Source organism: Choloepus didactylus, chromosome 16 (genome assembly GCF_015220235.1).
Source record: "Choloepus didactylus isolate mChoDid1 chromosome 16, mChoDid1.pri, whole genome shotgun sequence".
Taxonomy (NCBI): domain Eukaryota; kingdom Metazoa; phylum Chordata; class Mammalia; order Pilosa; family Megalonychidae; genus Choloepus; species Choloepus didactylus.
The window spans coordinates 32,002,337-32,021,748 of NC_051322.1; the positions used below are offsets into that span (position 1 = coordinate 32,002,337).

The 19,412-nt window shown below is 51.5% G+C and overlaps 1 protein-coding gene across 4 annotated transcripts in view; it reads right to left on the minus strand.

Moving 5' to 3' along the window:
* CTIF (cap binding complex dependent translation initiation factor) overlaps positions 1–19,412 on the minus strand; it is a 320,346-nt gene that overhangs the window by 193,586 nt on the left and 107,348 nt on the right. For all 4 annotated transcript variants that reach the window (XM_037805811.1, XM_037805810.1, XM_037805809.1 and 1 more), the window contains 3 exons: positions 8,031–8,104; positions 7,275–7,379; positions 3,611–3,686 (listed from right to left, as the gene is read on the minus strand). In XM_037805811.1, coding sequence (XP_037661739.1) covers positions 3,611–3,686; positions 7,275–7,379; positions 8,031–8,104 — 255 coding nt within the window. The remainder of the gene's footprint in view (positions 1–3,610; positions 3,687–7,274; positions 7,380–8,030; positions 8,105–19,412) is intronic.

Below are 19,412 nucleotides of genomic sequence, written 5' to 3' on the forward strand. Positions count from 1 at the left end.
CCATCCAGGCCACCCGGATCCCAGTGCCAAGCCCTGACCCCTGCCCTCCGCTGCCTCCAGCCAGCCAGCGGCCCAGCTCTCCCACGCCTTCTGCATAGCAACGGAAGTCCCTCCTCTCTGCCCGCTGAGGAGCTTGGAGCCCATCACCAAATGGGAAAAGCTGTCAGACCCGCTGCTTTTCCAGCCCCACTGCCCAGGCTCCTGGCTCTAAGGCCACCAAGGGGCTGGCATCTCACCCGGGGCCGCGGGTATTTGGTTCCTCACTTAAATCAGTGTCAAATGTGTTTTTTCTATCAATAATGAATGCTGTAGGCATTTAGGAATATAGTGATAAAGAAATCATTTCTGAGAAATATATCCCTTTATCTTTGACACCAAGGCTGGCTTTCCATTAGCCGTGATACTTTCACCTCGATCCGGCCACACAGGTACTGCCTGAGCTAATAGTTCACATGCCTTGACTCACACACCCTGGCCTGGGCCCTACTGATTCTTTTTTCTCTCACACTTACAGAAAAATTGCAAGAATCCTCCTTACCTAGATTCCCTAACTGTTAACATGGTACCACATTGCTTGTCTCTCCCTCGATGTATCTAATCCCTATTATCATTTATCTTTTTCTAAACTGTTTGAGAACAAGCTGCCAACATGATGCCCACATCCCTCAAACGTTCTAGTGCGTATTTCTCAAAAACAATAACATTTCTGACACTAAGTTTTATGGTGCCACTTTTTTGAGGAGGTGACATGTGAGCTGAGACCTGATGAGAGAAGGAACTGGCTATGAGAATATCAGGCATTGAACATTACAGTGGGAGGAAGGAGCAAGTGAGAAAGTTGTAAGATGGGAAGGCATCTGCAGTGTTTCAAGAACAGCAAGGCTGGAGCGAGTGGCTGGAGTGGGTGAAGAAGAAAGTGGTAGAAGGTAGTGTCAGAGAGGTGGACAGGAGCCAGATCAGGAAGGGCCTCTTGGGCGAGGCAAGTTCTCCTGGGGAATCAGCCAATGATGATAACTTCCAGAGTTACCTCTCCCAGGGAGCCACTGGCTTCTGAACAGGCGATCAGCGCCTCAGCCCAAAGGGGTGACCCATGGTAGGAATTTTCAGCTGCTGCTGGAAGAGGGACTTTTTTTAGATAAGAGGCTTGAAGGCATCCAGTGGCTATATCTGTTCAAAATATCTAACTACTAATTGATCATGGTGGTGTATACATAACTATGTGATGATACCGTGAGCCACTGATTGTATATTTCAGATGGTGTATAAAATGTGTGAATATATCTCAATAAAATTACAGAAATAAAAAAAATCACATTTCCCTACAATCCTCCAAGTTGGCAAACTGACATTGAAGCAATACTAATGTCCCACCACAGACCCCATTCAACTTCTCCAAATGTCCCAAGGAAGTCTCTATCTCCTCTCGGGGCCAGGGTCCCAGCAAGGCTCACAGGCTGCATTCAGCTGTACACGCGTCAGTCTCCTCCAGTCTAGACGAGTTCCTCAGCCTTTCCCTGCCTTTCATGTCCCTGGATATTTGTATCCTCATGACCAGGCTCAGGTCATGCTTTCTTGGCAGGAAAACCCCAGAAATGCGCAGCCCATCAGGGAGCACATAATGCCACTCAACCCACCACTGGTGATGTTAATTTGGTCACCTGGTTGACCCGGTTAAGCCTGCCAGGTTTCTACATCATCAAGTCACCATTTTTCCCTTTGTAACGAGGGGAGAGTGTCCAGTTGGCAACACAGCAAGAGGAGTCTAAACAGAGCTGTTTCTCTAGCTTTAAGGAGGCACAGTTCAAAGTTCAAGGAGTCCAAGGTGACTAGAATTTGCAAGGCAGAGTTACCAGAGAGGAGAGCTGCAGAGAGAGAGAGAAATACAAAAGTCTGCAGACCTCTGAGTCTTTGGCTGAGTCCTGAATTGTGCACATGTGTGAGGAAACTTACATCACTGGGGAACAGCTACCCAAAAGGGATAGATGGAATAATCCCCGCAGATCACAGAGGGCTGAAAACAGTTTGAGTTCCCATCAGCCAGAGTGGAAAGACCTTCATCTGTACAGGACATTGGGTTGAGACACCAGAAGGATATTGACTCAGTACTGGGTCAAAATTTGTCCTGGACTAAAGGAGTCCTACCCTAACAAAGCTGGAAGGCAAGACTTGAAAAGATCAGACTGTTTCTGAGCAATGCAACTGAGTTCCAGAATGAAGCCTAAAATATTTAAAGGTATACCAAATAATAATAATAACAAGAATAAGAATAGTAGTAGTAGCAGTAGCAATAATAGTAAAATCTAGCGCCCAGCAATGAAAAATTCATAATATCTGGCATCTAATATAAAATTACCAGACATGCAAAGAAGCAGGAGAATATGACCCACAACTAGGAGAAAAATCAATCTAGTGAATCAGATCCAGACATAACACAGATGATAGAATAGACAAGGGCATTAAAACACCTATTATAAATATACTTCTAAGTTTAAGAAGATAGGAGGAAGCTTGAGCATGAAGAGAGAGAAATGGAAGATACACACAGAGAAAAAAGACCTTAAAAAATGAGCAGAGTTTTGGTGAGCCATGGGAAAATATAAAGCAGCATAACATACATATAATTGGAATCCCGGGGTGGGTAAAAAGGGTGAGGCAAAAAATATTTAAAGAAATAATGGCTGAAAATTTTCCAAACCTGATGAAAACCACATCTCAATAAATGTCATTAAACTAAAATCAAGAATCTCACTAAACCCCAAGCCAAAGAAGCCTGAAGAGAAATGGCCCAAGGTACAGCATAATCGACTGCTGAGGCCTTAGCCTGCACTCTCTGGAGCCTCATTACAGGCCTACGGTATGAACACAGCACAGTCCGAATGGGAGCGGCACAAGGGTGGAGAAGCTGGGAAGTCGGTAAAACGACTGGAGAGACTGGCAAAGAGGGAGGAAAAGGGGGCTGCGGGGGGTGTGGGTGCAGGCTGCAAGCAGTGGCAGCTCTGCTGCTTTGGGAGTGTCTGCTGCTCCCAGCTGCCTGCAGAGGGCCCAGCCCCATCCCTGGAAGCTGCTGGATTCCTACTGTGTCTCCCAGAGACCTGGATTCACCATCTCTGCTGGGTGAATCCTCTTTGTCTGGGGGCCTGGCCCTATTCGGGGAAAGGAGCTCCACTGATGACAAAATCAGCAAGCACAGCAGATACCTGGAGGCTGGCAGGAAACTCCACTTTTCAAAAGCCTAAAATAACCACATTAGAAACTCCAGCAGCCCTTTCAGGTCCCAGCTGAACACAATGCAGGTGCCTCCCCCTCAGAGGCTTCAGGTCAAGGGGCAAAAACCTCCAAGCTGGCTGAGGTGCCCCAGTGCACTGGAGGACGTCAGGCCTGCCACCGGTGGCCTCATGACCAGCCGAGATGGACTGGCCCCCTGCCCACACACACAGAGAGTGGGACACCCCGGACCACGGTGGGTGCCCCACTGACCCCCCACCTGTCATGGCCGTCCAGCTGGCTATACCCCTAACTGGACCAAGAGAGTGGGAAGGTATGGACTTGGCCCACTGTCTGGGCTGGGGATGCCGAAGGGAGTCTGGGGGTACTCTGCCCCTACACCTACCTGCCAGGCAGGGAGGACCTTCTCGATGTCATTCAGGTTGATCCCTTCCCCATCTTCCAGCTTCCCTTTTCCACACCTGAACCAGAAAAGACAGAAAGGCATTGAAAGAACGGTTCATTTCTGCATACTGTCCCAGACTGAGGCGGAAAGAGGAGGGGCCTGGGGATCCGCCCTCCCTCAGGCCTGCGCAATCGGCCTATTGCACCCAGAGGAGACAGCACTGGAGGAGCAGGCCCTCCTCCCCCAGGCCGGACAACACAGGGCTTTCAACGAGGACAACAGGCAGGAATGCTGGGACGCACCTGGGGGTGGGGTAGGTGGGACCACTAATGCAGTATCCAACAAGTGGGGAGGTGAGCGAGGGACCGGTGTTCTCCTGGAAACTTCCTGGCAAAGAAGCCAAGATCCTCACTAATGAATACCTCAAAGCCTGTCCCAACTCTACAAAACCCCATCTGTCTTGCCCTATTATGCCAAAGGGGAAATCAATGCACAGAGAGATGAGAATGAAGCAAATTCTCAAGGTCTCCCAGGCTGAGTGGGGCTTTCTTCTTCATTGGCCTGACTTTGGGCCAGTCCAGCAAGCTGCCCCCCATCTCCCCAGATTACTGCATGCTTTGTCGGAGGGCCCTCTGTGGGGCCCTCCTCAGGCCAGACAATCCCCGATTCACTGGCCAAAGGTCCACTGCTTTTGCATATTTAAGGGCACAGACTTTGAGACCAGACTTCTAGGGTTTGAATCCCTGCTCCATCCCTTACCAGCTGGGTGACCCCGGGCAAGTTGCTTAACCTCTCTGTTCCTCAGTTTCTTAACTTATAAAGTGTAGATAATAATAGTACCTAACACCATAAGGTGGTTGGAGGACCAAATTAATTCATTCATCTCAATGCTTAGAACTGTGCCAGGTGTGTAGTAAGCCCCACCTAAAGGTTGGCTGCTGTATTTCCCCACAGTACTACTTCTCCCACTATTATCAGTGTCATTGTTAGGGAAGAGGGATGGGACCATGACAGGCTCTGGAGTCAAAGTGCCTGGGTTCAAATCCCAGCCTCGGGCAAGTTACCCAATTCCAGTGTCCTAGTTTCCTCATCCGTCAGAGTGGAGGTGATGATAGTTCCTACCCCCAACCCGGGAGGTGGTGAGTTTAAAACAAGGTAACACAAAGGAAGTGCTGAGAACAGAGACTGGCACATGGCCAGCACATGATAAGTATTATTAGTTAATTATTATTATCAATAGCTATTGACTAATTATTTTTGACCCAGGTATGGTGAGGGCCACCCAAAAAGTTGGTGGCAGCATTTGCCACTGCAGAACTAATGCAGCTCCCACATTTCAGAGTAATGAGTTCATTTGTTCAAGTATTTGCCAAGCATCTCCTATGTTTTCAGCCACTTCTAGCTCCCCTGGCATCACTGGAATTAAATGAGACGTGGTTCTTGCCCTCAGACAGCTCAGAGTTCTTAGCAGAACAAGCCCTAAGCTCATCTGAAGGGTGGGCAGCCTGGATGAGCATCATAAATGTCCTACAGACCAAGGAGCCCTGGAATCCAGAGGCTGAGAAGCCCAAAGGCTTTGGTGCAAGAGCGGTGTGAGGCCGTGACCTAAGCCCTCAATCAGTCGTTCACGTCTCCATTCAGCAGGTACTTCTGTGCTAGGCTCTGGGCTAGTGCTGGCCCCAGGTGTAAACAAGGCAGGAACTGGACCCCGCCCTGCTGTCAGGGATCTGCCCAGCAATCCAGCCCTCCAGTTGTGGGGTGGGCAGTGCAGCATCAGGGACCAGCAGGGGCGCCACAGGGACCCAGGAGCAGTGTCTGGATGCGCCTTGGGCGAGGCAGGGAGGATGGCTTCTCTGCTGGAGACGCCTTGGGTGAGCTGTGAGGTGCCAAGCACAGAGAGTTTGGAGGAGGGTTCCACCCGGGCACAGGGAGGGTCACAGGCCCAGGCCTGGAGCTAAGAACAAAATGTGTTGCAAGCAGGGAACTGTGCTGAGTAGGGTGTGGGGAGGGGCGGAAAGGTGGGTAAAGGGCCAAGCTGGAGCCGGAGAGGGGAGAATGGAAGGACAGCTCAGGTCTGGGCAGGAGGAACTGGGGTGGGACAGCCCTGAGGGGAGAGAAAACTCTTGGGCCCCTGGTTAATGTGCTGGTTTATACAGACAAGGAAGAAAGTCTAGAAACGTCCAATCATCTTCTCATAAATGTGCCTGGCAGAGACGGGCTGGCCTATGAAAATCCCGTGTTTTGCACATGCCAGGGCAGTGGGAGGAGGGCGACGGGGGGCCTGGAATGGCTGGGGCCCCTCCCCCATGCCGTGTGGGCACAGTGCCCCTCAGAGGCAGCGTCCGCTCACTGAGCACAGACCAGGGCCCAGCACCACCCAGGCATGGCCTCTCCACCTCCCCGCAGCAGCAGTGTGCAGGGAGGGCTCCTGTGCCCCGAGGCCCACCCTGGCTTGGAGCTCAGAATTCCCTGGAGGGCTGCAGGTTTGAGGGCAGAAGGTTGCTACAGACCAGCTGAGTCACTGCTGCCAACAGGGTTGCCAAGGCAACAGCCTTCTCTGATTCTTGTCCCTCCATGGAAACACAGGCTGCAGGAAGCCTTGGCAACTGAGTGGTCCTCTGCTTCCCAGGATACCGCGTGACAGCTGCGCGCCTGGAGGCCTCCTCCCGGCCCCCTCCAGTAGGACAGGACTCGGAGGAGATGCAGTTCCCGGCCTGGCCACCAGGAGGCCACAGGATACCGCACCCAGACTCCTCAGGGAGCCAGGAGAGACAGGATTTGGCCACAGCCACGTGTCTATGGGAGACCCCAGGCGACCCTCAGCAAACCTGGCAGGCTCCTGGTGGGTCGGAAAGCCTGGCCCAGAAGGAGCAGCACCCTTCTGCAGAGGGGGATCATCCCTCCCATGGATAGGAATCCATTGCTATGGCCAAGTATTTTTGTTAATGAAGTTATTTTGGGGTTAACAGGTGCAGACACATTTGGAAAGCTTGGCTTCAACACACATTCCCCATGGGATTCCTTCAGTCAGTTAAGGCAGTGCCATCACGTCTATCCTTGCGCCTCAGTTTCCCCACGGGTTTCACTATCTCTGTGATCTCAGGAGACGCACAGGAGAGACTGGCACTGCCCAGGGAAATGCCATCTGTGTCCCAAGGCCTTTCCCAGGCAACTCCCCCGCAACAACTGCTCTCCTCTCACACCCGCCAGAGAGGAATCTAGCCCTGGACCACTGGTTCTCCAAGGGTGGTCCCTGAACCAGCAACGTCAGCGTCACCAGGGAACTTGCTGGAAATGCAAATTCTCAGGCTTCTCCCGAGGCTCAGGCCCAGCGGGTCTGAGCTTTAACCAGCCTCCAGGTGATTTGAATGCATGCTCAAGTTTGAGAACCACTGCACTAGATGATTGTGGTTCACTGTGGATGGTTGGGAAGGAAAGCGGGCAGCATGGGCTGTGAAGGGTGGAGGGATTCCAGAGGTAGGCCGGTGAGTCTGCAGCTGTGGGCCGAGAGGGAAAGCCTCCCGGCACATCAGCCATCTGTGTGCATCTGGGGCTACAGGGAGTCTGCCTGCCAAGGGAAAGGCCACCCTCTGTCTCCTCAAGTGCTCTGGTGCAGCCACCACCCACCACCCTAACCTGCCATTGCCTCCCAGCCGCCCCTTACCCTTCACGGTCGATGTGTGGCAGGGGCTGCTTGGGCATGTGTCGGAGCTTCCGGTGGAACTGGCTGAAGTCCAGCTTTTCAGGCTGCAGATCCCAGGTGGCACCACTAGAGGGCGAGGGCGAGAAAAACAAGGAAGGGGTTGACGAGCCCCGTTAACTGATGGGACCAGGCACCCCAGGCTGGGCCCGGGCAGGGAAGCATCCTCAGAAAGAGGCAGGCAAGGGCAGGGGCCAGACAGGGACCCCTCACTCAGAATAAACCCTGAGGATCAGCTCTGTGCCCACAGACAGTGGGGCAGGAGGCTCCATGTCTCTTCAAACCGGCTGCGTGGCAATGCATGCTTACAAAACGCAGGTGCGGGGCTGGCGCTTACACTGCAGCAGCCCCACAAAACGGTTTGTTTCCACACTTACATCTGAGAGAGGCCGGAGAGAGAAAGGGGGCCAAAAACATGACACTAGAGCATCGGACGGGAAATAAAACGGTGACATAGCACCTCTGAGGTAGACAACACAAGTCAGTGGGGAAGAAAGAAGTCAACTTCCACCGGGTTTTTTTTTTTTTTACACAAATATCTTGTTTATTTTAGTGAAGCTGGTACAATGTCCATTTAAAACCCATATCCCAGGACAAAAAGTACAAATAAAATAAAAAAGAGCAGTGTTCTGTCATATACACTTTTGCATGAATAACTTTATTAACTGTCAATGAAAATGAGAACTTTTCTGGGATCTTCTGGGAGGAAGAGGCACTTACCTGAAGGAGTCAAAGGTGTTGGCAGCCCAAATGTCTGTGCCCAGCATGTCCAGAGAATGGTCTTTGCTGCCGTTCTGGAAGAGACGGGAGGTGGCAGAGGGCGTATTACTTGCTCAGCCAGGACATGGAAACAAGAGGGCCCGATCCTGGAGAGGGCTGCAGAGACTTCCCTTCCCTCATCGTCCAGTCATCCTGGGCACACTGGGGTGAGGGTCCCAGCTAACAGGGGCACCCACTAAGAGTCAGGAGGACTCTGCAGAGGCCTCCTACCCACCCCCCACCCCCGGGCAAGGACCCTCGTTTCCACAGTGTTTTACAGAGGTGTGCAGTCAGGAACGGGAACGATCCAGGCCTCAGCTGCCCCCAGCACATGGCTTTCTCTTCCAAGCCTCTGCACCCATCAGGGGCTCTGTACGACCTGCTGACAAGCCACCACCATCGCCAGCCTGACGGCAGTGGCTTCTTCCCAGGCAGGAGCTCTGCAGGGCCAAGCACACTGGGGAGTCTGGGTGGAGGGGTTGACTTCATTTGGAGTTAAGCCCACTCCTCAACATTATACAGAGCTGAGAAGCCGCCAACGACCAAGGCTACACCAGCGACTGAATTTTTCACCAAGCCAACCCTCTCTGGTCTCCCTCTCCCAATGCTTCCTACATGATCACCCCCCTTCCCCCCACAGACAGAAAACTCTTCACTTGATCCAGCATCTAAGATTTGGTTTCTCTGCCCTTTGGCTGATGGTTTTCTTGACAAGTCCTCCAACCCCCTGCCTTCCCTCCTGATGCCATCCATCCCTCCTTATCCCTTCAGTGTGCTTTCCATCATCATGCCCTTTAAAAATGGTATTTCCATATCCACTAAAGCCAAGCATGGGCATGCTCTATGACACGGGAATTCACTTTCAGGTATAAACACAACAGAAACATGCACACACACTCACCTAAAGACATGCACACAAAGGTGTCACAGCAGCACTGTTCACAATAGTCCCAAACTGGAAACCACCCCAGTGCTTACCAACAGCCGACCAGATAAACCAGCTGTGGAATGTCTGCATATTAGAATGCTACCCAGTGATGAGAATAAACAAACTCAAACAATATGCAATGACACCAACGAATTCCACAAACACAATCTGGAGCAAAAGAATCCAGATACAGAATAGTACCAACTACATGATACGATTTGTAAAAAGTTCAAGAACAGGCAAACTAACTAATGTATGGTGATGGAAATCTGACAGACTCTGGAAGGGGGCCCTGGCCCCTGTGGGGGGCTGGTAATGCTTGTTTTCTTGATCTGGGTGCCAGCTACACGGGAGTGTTCAGTTTGTGGTGATCCATCGAGCTGTACACTTCGGCACCCTCTTCTCTCTGTGTGTTGTGCAGACCCAGTCCTCATACTCAGGACCTCCTGCTGGGTCTGATTCCATGGGCATCGGCTCTGACTAATCTGTCCCTGGACCCATCATCCCTCAGCTCTACTTGCTCATATGTTGGCTGATCTTCTTTTGCGCACTTACCAGTGCCTAGGCTGGGGCTGATGCTGAGGATAAAAGGTGAAGAAGTCAGAAACCCCACCCTCAAATCATGATATGGGATGACACACCCACAGTAAGTCAATCCAGCACAGCGTGATCTGTGCTCTGCTTCATGGTGCTGCAGCAGGACCAAAGCATGGCAATTCTCCTGAGGCCGGGGAAGGACTCAGGAAGAACCCCTGAGCAGGGGATTAAAGGACTCACAGGGTCAGGCCAGCAGAGGGAATGGTGTGTAGAAAGATACCATAGCAGGACACAGCGGGCGTTCTGGGTAACACTAAGGCCTTCTGTTTGCACAGGGAGCATGGTGGGGCTGGAGAATGTGCATCGAGGGACCCCAGAGCTGGTGAGCTGGTGGTCTCCAACATCACCCACTCTTGGTCCTCATCAGGGCCTCCTGGGGGACCTGCAGGTGCTCCTCAGTGATCAACCATTCACCTCGCCTACAAACTCCCTTGGTGAGGACAGACCTCCACGTCCCTCCCTCCCACAGCCAGCGGACAACTCCCCAGTGCCCTTCTCATGTCCTTTGAACCTTTGTACTTCGTACAAAGAAAGTACCTGGGGGCCTGAGTCTCCCGGGCCTTGCAAAGAGAGTAATGGGAAGACAAGCACAGACCAGGCTGGCTCAGGCTGGTGGTCTCTGACCTCCCCGACTGCACTTCCCCTGCTGTCCTCACTACGGCCCACCAAGCCAGCCCATCCCACTCAAGGACACGGCCAGCATCCCCCCAGCACCTGCCAAGCCAAGTACAAATGGACAACGCTAAGCTCCTGGGGGAAAAGAGAAAATGTGTGTGAGTGTTTGAATCTGGCATTTACCGCGGGCCTCCTCCATACAAAGCACTGAGTACCAGGCTAGAAATGAACCAGAACTCCAGGCTCAACGATCCCTCCTCTTCCTCCCCCAACATGCAAAACCCAGCATCTTGACAAAGAAGCCACATGGTCTGGGGTTTTAGGCTTTCCTTTTAGTCCTCTTCATTTCCTTCAAAATGGGGCAGAGCTTGGAGGCAAGCTCTCCACCCCAGCTGCCTCCTCCCCGGCCTGCCTCAGCTCTCCAACCCCTCATGGAGGAAACTGACCTCTCTCCCTAGAGACGGCAGAGCGAGGGTGGGCTCCAGCTTTTAATTAATTTGAAGGAAAGGGAAATAGGCTGGCGCAGGTGAAAAGGTGAAGTGGCCCAGCCTCCCAGCAGAAGGGGCTCAGGGGCTCCAACCTTCACAGACACGAGGTGGCTGGGAGCTAACAGGGCAGGGGAAGCATATGATCAGGGGTGGAGGGAACAAGGGAGCTGTCATGAGAGAACACTGGAGCTGTGTGACCTTGGCAGGTCACTTAACCCTCCTGGGCCTCATCAGTGACATACCAGAGGCACAGCCTGGAAGAGGAGCATTTCCCGCAGGCTAAGGGAAGCAGCAAACTCGGGCCTTGGCCTCTCCTGCAGCAGCAGCCCTGGCAGGGACCCCTCAGTCCCTGGGCCTCCAGAGTCATGGGGTCAGGGACAGGCCCCAGTGGCTGAAGGTGGGAAAGACGGGCAGAGTGAAGCACAAGTTTTGGGCAGCAATGCCCCTGGCTTTTGAATGCACGAGTTGATACTCAACACCTCTCTGTGCATCTGCAGCACAGCCCGGTGGTGGGTGCTGTTGTCTCCATGTGGAGGTGGAGGACAGAGGCCAGGGAGGGGGGCTGCAAGGCCCGGCTGGTGAGTGGGCAGATGAGCCAGAAAGCCGGCCTACAGTCTGTCGGGAGAGCCAGAGCAGTCAGGCCACCTTCACATGGTACCGTCCCGGGGCTTCCAAGTTTACAGACTGCACCCACAATCCACACAACTCTCACCCATCCTTACAACCACCCGGAGGACACAGTCCTGAACAGACATCTACAACTCGAATCCTGCTCTTAAGTGCAGAGGTCTCCACACCACTCCCAGCAAACACCCTGCTCCTCAAACCACCCTCCGTCCTCGTCCCGCCTCACCACCCGTTCCACTCCCCCACTCCCGGGAACACACACCAGTCCCTCTCGCCCAGGCCCCCCCATGGCAGCCCGTGCATCTCGGTGCCCATGACCCTCCACACAGCGGTTCTCGCCTCTCCCCTTCCACAGGGTTCAGCTTTGTTAGTTCTCAGGGTGATTATGGAAAAGTTTCCTGACCCTTCTCCTGCCTCCAGTCCCTCCTCACTGGCAACTCGACTCTGATTCTCCAGGCTGAGAGACAGAAGTGCCAGGAGCCTGAGCTCTTTGCAGAACAATGAGCCAGAACCCATCTTTGCATCACCCTAGGGTGCTCTGGGGCACACCTCCGGGAAAGAATATAATGTGGATGGTGCCCCCTCGAGTTGGGCAACTCAGCAGCCCGGGAGGGGGAGGTGGGCAGAGGTGACAGCACTGGGCAGGGAAGAGGACTCTTGGGGCTACTGAAGTGGGGATGCAGAGGGGAAGCTACTGGGTCTCTCCCTCTGTGCTGAATATAATAGGAAGGGGATCCCCAGGAAGGCCGTGTCCTATAGGTGAGAGGGTAGGTCTCTGGAGAAGTTCACAATGAAAGTCTTGGTGCAGCAGAAGCATTTCCCAGGCTGCAGGCAACGACCGCCTTAGTGGTAGTGCATTTGATCCAGTAACTGCAGCACGAAACAAGAGTTTGGACATTTCCTCCGAGTCTGTTGCAATGGAATGTGACAGGCATGTATAATCACTGCACACAGACCTTCATCAACGGGGGCCTGAGAAATGGCCTGGCATTTGGAAGCAACACTCCCTCTCCTTTGAGTCTCAGCCCCGAGTGGGAAGACTTACCAGCAGAGCCTTCCTTTGTTGTCCTTTGTTGATGCTGAGGTGGTGGCCCAGGCAATGCCCATGGGCACCAGAGTCACTGCCCCCAACAACTGAACTGAACCCAGAACCCCACGGCTTCAAACGCCCATCCCTGGTGGAAGCAGACCACCCAGTCACCCAACACTGCACGTGGCTTCAGATCCAGTCAAACCCCGTGAAGCCACAAACACACCTGGACGTTACACCCTCCTGGGTTCTGGCCACCAACCCTCAAACCCCACAACCCCCAAAACACACACACGTACCACCTGGTCCACAGGTGTTGTTAAGTCAGAGAAGCAAGAGGGGTAGAAGCGGTGGACAGACCCACAGACAGGCAGACTGCAACCTGACTGCAGGAACTCCACACCAGGAGCCTCGCATGGCAACCCACCCCCAGCCCACCCTCACACTGAGGACCCAGGCAGAGAGGTGGCTGTCAGGCTGAGGACAGAGCAGGAGAGCAGGGCTTGGCTCTCCCCAGGCCCTCCCTGAGCAGCACCTGTGGGGCAGACCGGGGCAGAGAGGGTTGAGTAGTGACCCCCAAAGTCATGTCTACCCAGAAGCTCAGAATGTGGCCTTTTTTGGAAATAGGCCCTTTGCAGATGTAATTAGTTAAGATGAGATCCTACTAGACTGGGGTAGACCCTAAATCCCATGACTGATGTCTTTATAAGGAAAGAAGAGGACACACAGGGGAGAAGGCCACCCGAAGGCAGAGGCAGCCACCGGAGTGTCACGGCTCCAAGCCAAGGAATGCTGAGGGTTGCTGGAGTTGCCAGAAGCCGGGGAAGAAGCCTCTGGAGCCTCCACGAGGAGCTAACCCTGCCCACACCTCAATTTTGGACCTCTGGCCCCCTGAGCTGCGAGAGAATCCACTTCTGTTGTTTTAAGCACCTGGTTTGCGATGGTTTGTTACAGCAGCCCTGGGAAACGAAGATGCAAGGTAATTCCCAGGGCGGTTGTGTGGCTCGGACAGCATCCTGCCTGTGAAGATGCTCGGACCCGTTGGGCCACTGTACTCCTCCTGGAACCAGAGAGAACAAGCACGTGCTCTTTGCACACACCCTGCTGAAGTCTCTCGGTCGGGATCCAGCTCAAGCCCCGCCTCCCTGCTGGGACCCTGCAGTTTCCTCAGTCGCCAGCGTCTGTGACCTCCACAGTGACCTGGCTGATGGCATTCTTGATGTTCTACTGCAGAACTCCCCAAAGGCATTCTAGAAATGCTAATCCACTGGCTCACAAACGTCCTGGTGCATCGGATCACCCAAGTGGTGAGGGAGTGGGTAGTTTAAATTTAGTGCATCTGGGGTGGCCCACGGAACCTGCTTTTAGAAGCACGGTCCTGGTTCCTCTGGATGTTAAAAAGAATTTCACAGGAAAGAAAAATTCAAAAAGGCTCCCAAGCCAAACGTTTGGGTCACACTGAGTTAAAAATGGTTAAATAAATCTTTATTGCAGAACTTATCAGTGCCTATTGATCTTAGATGCATATTGACTCTTTCCAAACTTATTTAGCCAAAAATCCACCCACCCCCACCCCCATTTTTATTCCACAGAGTCAACTGAAGGACTAGGGTTCCACAGAACCCCCTCTTTGGGAAACAATCACCTAACACTCTCTATGCTAACTCTCTCCCTCAATTAGACCCACCCCCCTGGCCTTACTACCTAGTACAATGCATTAAATATTTGCTTTAGTGTGGGCTCCATGGGCAGGCTCTGAGAGCTCTCCATCAGAACCTCACTGCTTCTTAAAGAACAGTCCCCAGTTTGTAATTTCACGCTTGGCCCTGGTGACCACAGCTTTTCCCAGAGCACAGCCCCCTCCTCAGCCCTAAGATCACCCAGCCTCTGCCCCCCAGGTTGTTGAAAGGCCAAGGTGGGGAGAAGGGTTAACAAAAACAATCACCCTTCTCTGTTCATAGTTTTCAGCACAAACGCTGCTGGATCCTTCACGGCAGCCCCTGTCACTGGCAATTAGAGGGTACCAGGTGCGGGTGAGCCATGCTGTTCTCAGAACAGATCACAGAGGGATAATGAGTACTTTAAACCATGTGCAAAAGAAAATGGGCTGGGAGTGTGAAGCCACCTCTGAGTGGGGCCCAAAGAGGGTCCCACTGGGTGCACAGCTCCCCCCAGCTCAGCAGAGGACAGAAGCCAGGAGAGGGTGACTGCAGCAGATATGGACAAAGAACTCCCTTTTTGCCAGGCACGACCTGAGTCCTTTATAGTTATTACAGCCCTAGGAGGCAGCAGGTATCATCACTGCCATCTTATTGATGAGGAAACTGAGGCACAGAGCTAGCTCCCAGGATGGGAACCCAGGTGGCGTGGCCCTGATGTTGGGCTCTTACCCACTACATGATACTGTCAACTATTGAGGTAAGTTCTGGCCTGACCATGGAGGTTTCCATGAGGCTGTATATATCCATCGCCTACAAACATGTGGGTTCTCTGAGCACACCTTTGCAAATTGTAGTGGAGGAAAGAGGGAGTATGGGGTTGTATGTATAAGGACAGGACCTCTGGGCATGAGTGAATGAATCAAGAAACGAGAGAGTCACTGAACAGTAGGAAACCATCAGTCAGGTGCCGTTAAAAATAAACCACCCTGTTCTTTGCTGCTGTTTCCGCTTTACTAATACACAACTGCATAGCAATTCTTGTTTGTCCACATGCACGTATGTGTATGGACAATTCTTGGCTGAACAAGGAAGGGGCGGCCTCTCTCTTCCCCACCCCTGTTATTGGGAGAGTCACAAGTGAAGCCCACCTAGACAAGGCCAGGACACTGCAGTCCAGAGCTCCCCAGAGTATCTGCCACTGTGCCAGCTGCACCGGGCGACTGCTCTCTGCCCTGGCCTCTGCCACGACCCCACGCCACCAGCCGAAACCCCAGAGCAGTGGCACCATGAGTGAGCGACTGGGCTGCCCCAGGCCCAGTGTGGGCACCAGCGAGAAAAGGCAATGAAGTGTCCTGTTCCTCAAGGGCTCACGACCCCACTCCATTTCCCTTCTCCCTGCAGAATGTCATTCCATCCATTCCGTCATAAGGGCCATCAGTTTCCCAGGGCTGCCGTGACAAATTCCCAAAAATACAGTGGCTTAAAACAACAGAAATCTATTCTCTTGCAGTTCTGGAGCCTTGAGGCCTGAAATCAAGGGCTGGCAGGGCCAGGCTCCCTCTGAAGGCTCTGGAGAAGAATCCTTCCTTGACTCTGCCTGACTTCTAGCGGCTCCTGGCCATCCCCAGTGTTCCTGGGCTTATAGACACATCAGTCCGGTCCCTGCCTCCATCCCCACGTGGCCTTCTTCTCTACGCCTCTGTGTGTCCTCAACTCTACTTATAAAGATACCAGTCATTGGATTTAGGGCAGTACAAGCTCATCGTAATCCTTAACTAATACATTTGCAAAGACCCTATTTCCAAATAAGGCCACATTCTGGGGTTCCAGGTTGGGGTGGTTTGAAGCTGTATGCACCCCAGTAAAACATGTTCTTAAATTTAATCCATTCCTGTGGGTGTGCACCCATTGTAAGTAGGACCTTTGGATGAGACTACTTCAGTTAAGATGTGGCCCAGGCCAATCAGGATGGGCTTCATCCTATGACTGGAGTCTTTTACAACAGGAATGAAATTCAGACAGAGAGAGAGAAAGCCACAGGAAGCTTGACATTGACGGAACCTGTAAGAAAAGGGAGAGACCAAGTGACGCTGCCATGTGACAGAGAAGCCAAGGATCGCCAGCAGCCAGCCCCAGAACACATCTTCAGGAAGAAAGCATCGCCTTGATGATGCCTTGATTCAGACTTTCCTTTAGCCTCAAAATCATAAACTAATAAATTCCTATTGTTTAAGCCAACCCATTTCATGGTACTTGCTTGAGCAGCCTAGGAAACTAAAACACAGGTGGGCATGAATTTTAGGGGACACTACTCAACCCACAACAAGGACCAAGAGGCAAGCCTGACCCTAATGTGGATTCCCTCGCTTCATGGACATGGGGTTCCCAGGGGAGCTAAGTGGGAGGGTCCCCTTAAAACAATGGGAAAACTTCTCTTCTTTCTCCCTAAGGACACCTTCCCCAACTCCCCGGCCCTCATTCTAATCTGTCACCCTTGTACGTGAATTAACACAGTGCTAGGTTGTGAGGACCACACGAGGCCTGAGGCCTCCCACTCAGGTCTCCCTGCCCAACTGGGGAGTTGCAGAAACAGAAGGAACAATTATGGCACATAATCAAGTGTCCCACGATGAGGGGCATGCTGCCCATGCTGCTGGCTTTGGGGGAGAGGGCAGTGCTGCTGGAGACTCCAGGGAAAACTTCCTGGAAGTAGCGCATGGTTCAGACAGAGAGTGGGAAACAGGATTCCAGGCCTGGACCTGCCACCTGCTTCTGGGGGTCTCACACAGTCACCCAGGCTCTTGCACCTGGGCTTCCCCATCTGTATGTGAGCATCTGGACCTGACTGGTGATTCCTGAGGAGGATGGTGCAACACATGAGAACACTATGAGAGTTTTTTACATCATACAAAATGTCTGGGGACCAAAACCCCCAAAGTCATCTCCTACAGGCTGGATCCGAAACTCCTCTAGGCTCAAACCAAACCTGGCTCTGAGGCTGACTTGCACCTGCCTGATCAGAGGGGAAGTGAGATGACAAGTGCAGAGGGAGGTGGTACAGCAAGGCAGGGTCCAAGGAGAAACAGTCCTGCATTGGCCAAAAAATAAATCAGCACCAAGGACAGCACCCCACGAGCTGGTGGAAATGAGCAGAGACCCCCAACATTTTAATTCCCCCACAACAGAAGGGCCTTTGAGGCAGGAGAGTGGCAGGGCAGAGACCAGTGCAGTTTCTTGGGTGGCACCAGAGCTGAGTTCAGGAACAGGAGAGGCCACTCCTGTCACTCTGGGACTGCTGGGTCTGTCCATCCCGCCCCTTGAACTGTGCCACCTTCGTCTTCTAACTAAGACACAAAGGCCAGGGAGAGGTGACAGACAAGGATGGCAGCAGATAACTGCATGCATTTCTCCTAAGCCAAACCTTTCTGCCCACAACACTCTCTTTGGGTTAACTGGGTTTGTGATTTAGGTTTTAAATGGGCCATGTTACAGGAACCTGTCCTGGAGTGGGCCATGCCAGGGGCTGCTTCCGGCTGACTACCTGTCCAGTGTCTGCTGAAATAATGGGGATCCACTCCACTGACCCCAGCCTGTGCAGAGAAAAGCTTCTAGAAGGTTGGGGAAATCAAGGTTCCACCTTCCAACACCTTTCCATCCTCCAAGGCTCCCTCACCCCACTACTAGGAAGCCTTCCTTGAACTCCCCAGTCCCCAGGGATTTCCTCCCTGGGAGAGCCGGTCTAAGAACCACAGGAGGCCAGGGCAGGAAAGGCTCTGAGGAATCATCTGATCCAGGGAGTGAGCCGGAAATTCTGCAGAGGTGCTCCAGAGCAATGGGGGGTGGGGAGGGGGAGAAGGTGGGCTCCAGGCCCTGAATCAACCAAGCAGTTCTGCCCCATTTCTGTTTTCTATGTGGTATTTCCATCTAAGATTCTGACGGAACAAAAGGTTCTGAACTTTCCTTGAAATTAAACTTCATTTTAAGATAATTGTAGATTCACATTCAATTGTAAGAAATAATACAGAGAGGTCCCTTGGGCACATTACCCAGTTTCTCCTAAATATCTTACTGAACTACACTATAATATTGCAAACAGGATATTGACATTTATACAGTCAAGTACAGATCATCCTCTTATGGTCACACTCCCCTCCTCCTGCCCCCATCCTCTCCTTAACCCCTGGTAACCACTAACCTATTCTCTGTTTCTATCATTTGGCCATTACAAGAATGTTATATAAATGGAATCAAACTGTATGTTAACCTTTTGGGATTGACTTTTGTTCATTCAACATAACTCTCTGGAGATGCATCCAGGTTGTCGATGTATCAATCAATAGTTCGTTTCTTTTTATTAGTGACTAGCAAGCCATGGTATGGATGAACTGCAGTTTGCTTAACCATTCACTAGGCAAAGGTCACCTGGGTTGTTTCGAGTTTTGGACTGTTGAATAAGCTATATAAACATTTGTGTACAAGTTTTGCATGAACATAAGCCTTCATTTCTCTGAGATAAATGCCCAGGAGTGCAATTGATAGGGCATACAGTAGTTGCATGCTGTTAAGCAGCTGACAAACTGTTTCCAGAATGGCTGTACCATTTTACATTCCCATTGACAACATATGTATGATCCAGTATCTGGGCATCCTCCAGCACTTGATATTGTCACTACTTTTTTTGCTTTAGTCATTCTGATAGGTGCGTAATGATATCATGTTGTAGTTTTGATTTGCATTTCCCTAATGACTAATGATGTTGAGCAACTTTTCATGTGTTTATCTGCTATCCATATATCCTCTTGGTGAAAAGACTCCTCATGTATTTTGCCCATTTAAAAAATGAATGGTTGTGTTTTTACTGATGAGTTTTGAGAGTTCTTCATATATTCTAGATACTATTCCCATTCTGTAGCTAGTCTTTTCCCCCTTGCTACAGGGTCTTTCACAAAGCAAGAGCTTTTAATTTTAATTAGGTCCAATTTATCAATTTTTCCTTTTATGGATCATGCTTTTGGTGTCAAGTTTAAGAATCCTCTGCCTAGATATAGAGCCCCAAAATTTCCTCCCATGTTTTTGTCCAAAAATTTTATGATTTTCCAATTACATTTGTCCATAATCCATTTTGAGTTCATTTTTGTACAAAGGGTGAAACTTAGGTCAAGGTTTCTTTTTTCCCTACAGATGTTCAATTGCTCCAGCACCATTTGTTGAAAAGTCTGCCTTTCCTCCAGTGAACTGCTTTTGTACCTTTATCAAAAATTAATTGGGCATATTTGTACAGGTCTATTTCTGGGTTCTCTATTCTGTTCCATTGATCTGTGTCTATTCCTCTAACAGCATCATACAGTTCTGATTACTGGGGCTATATAATAAGTCTTGAAGTCAGGTAGACTGATT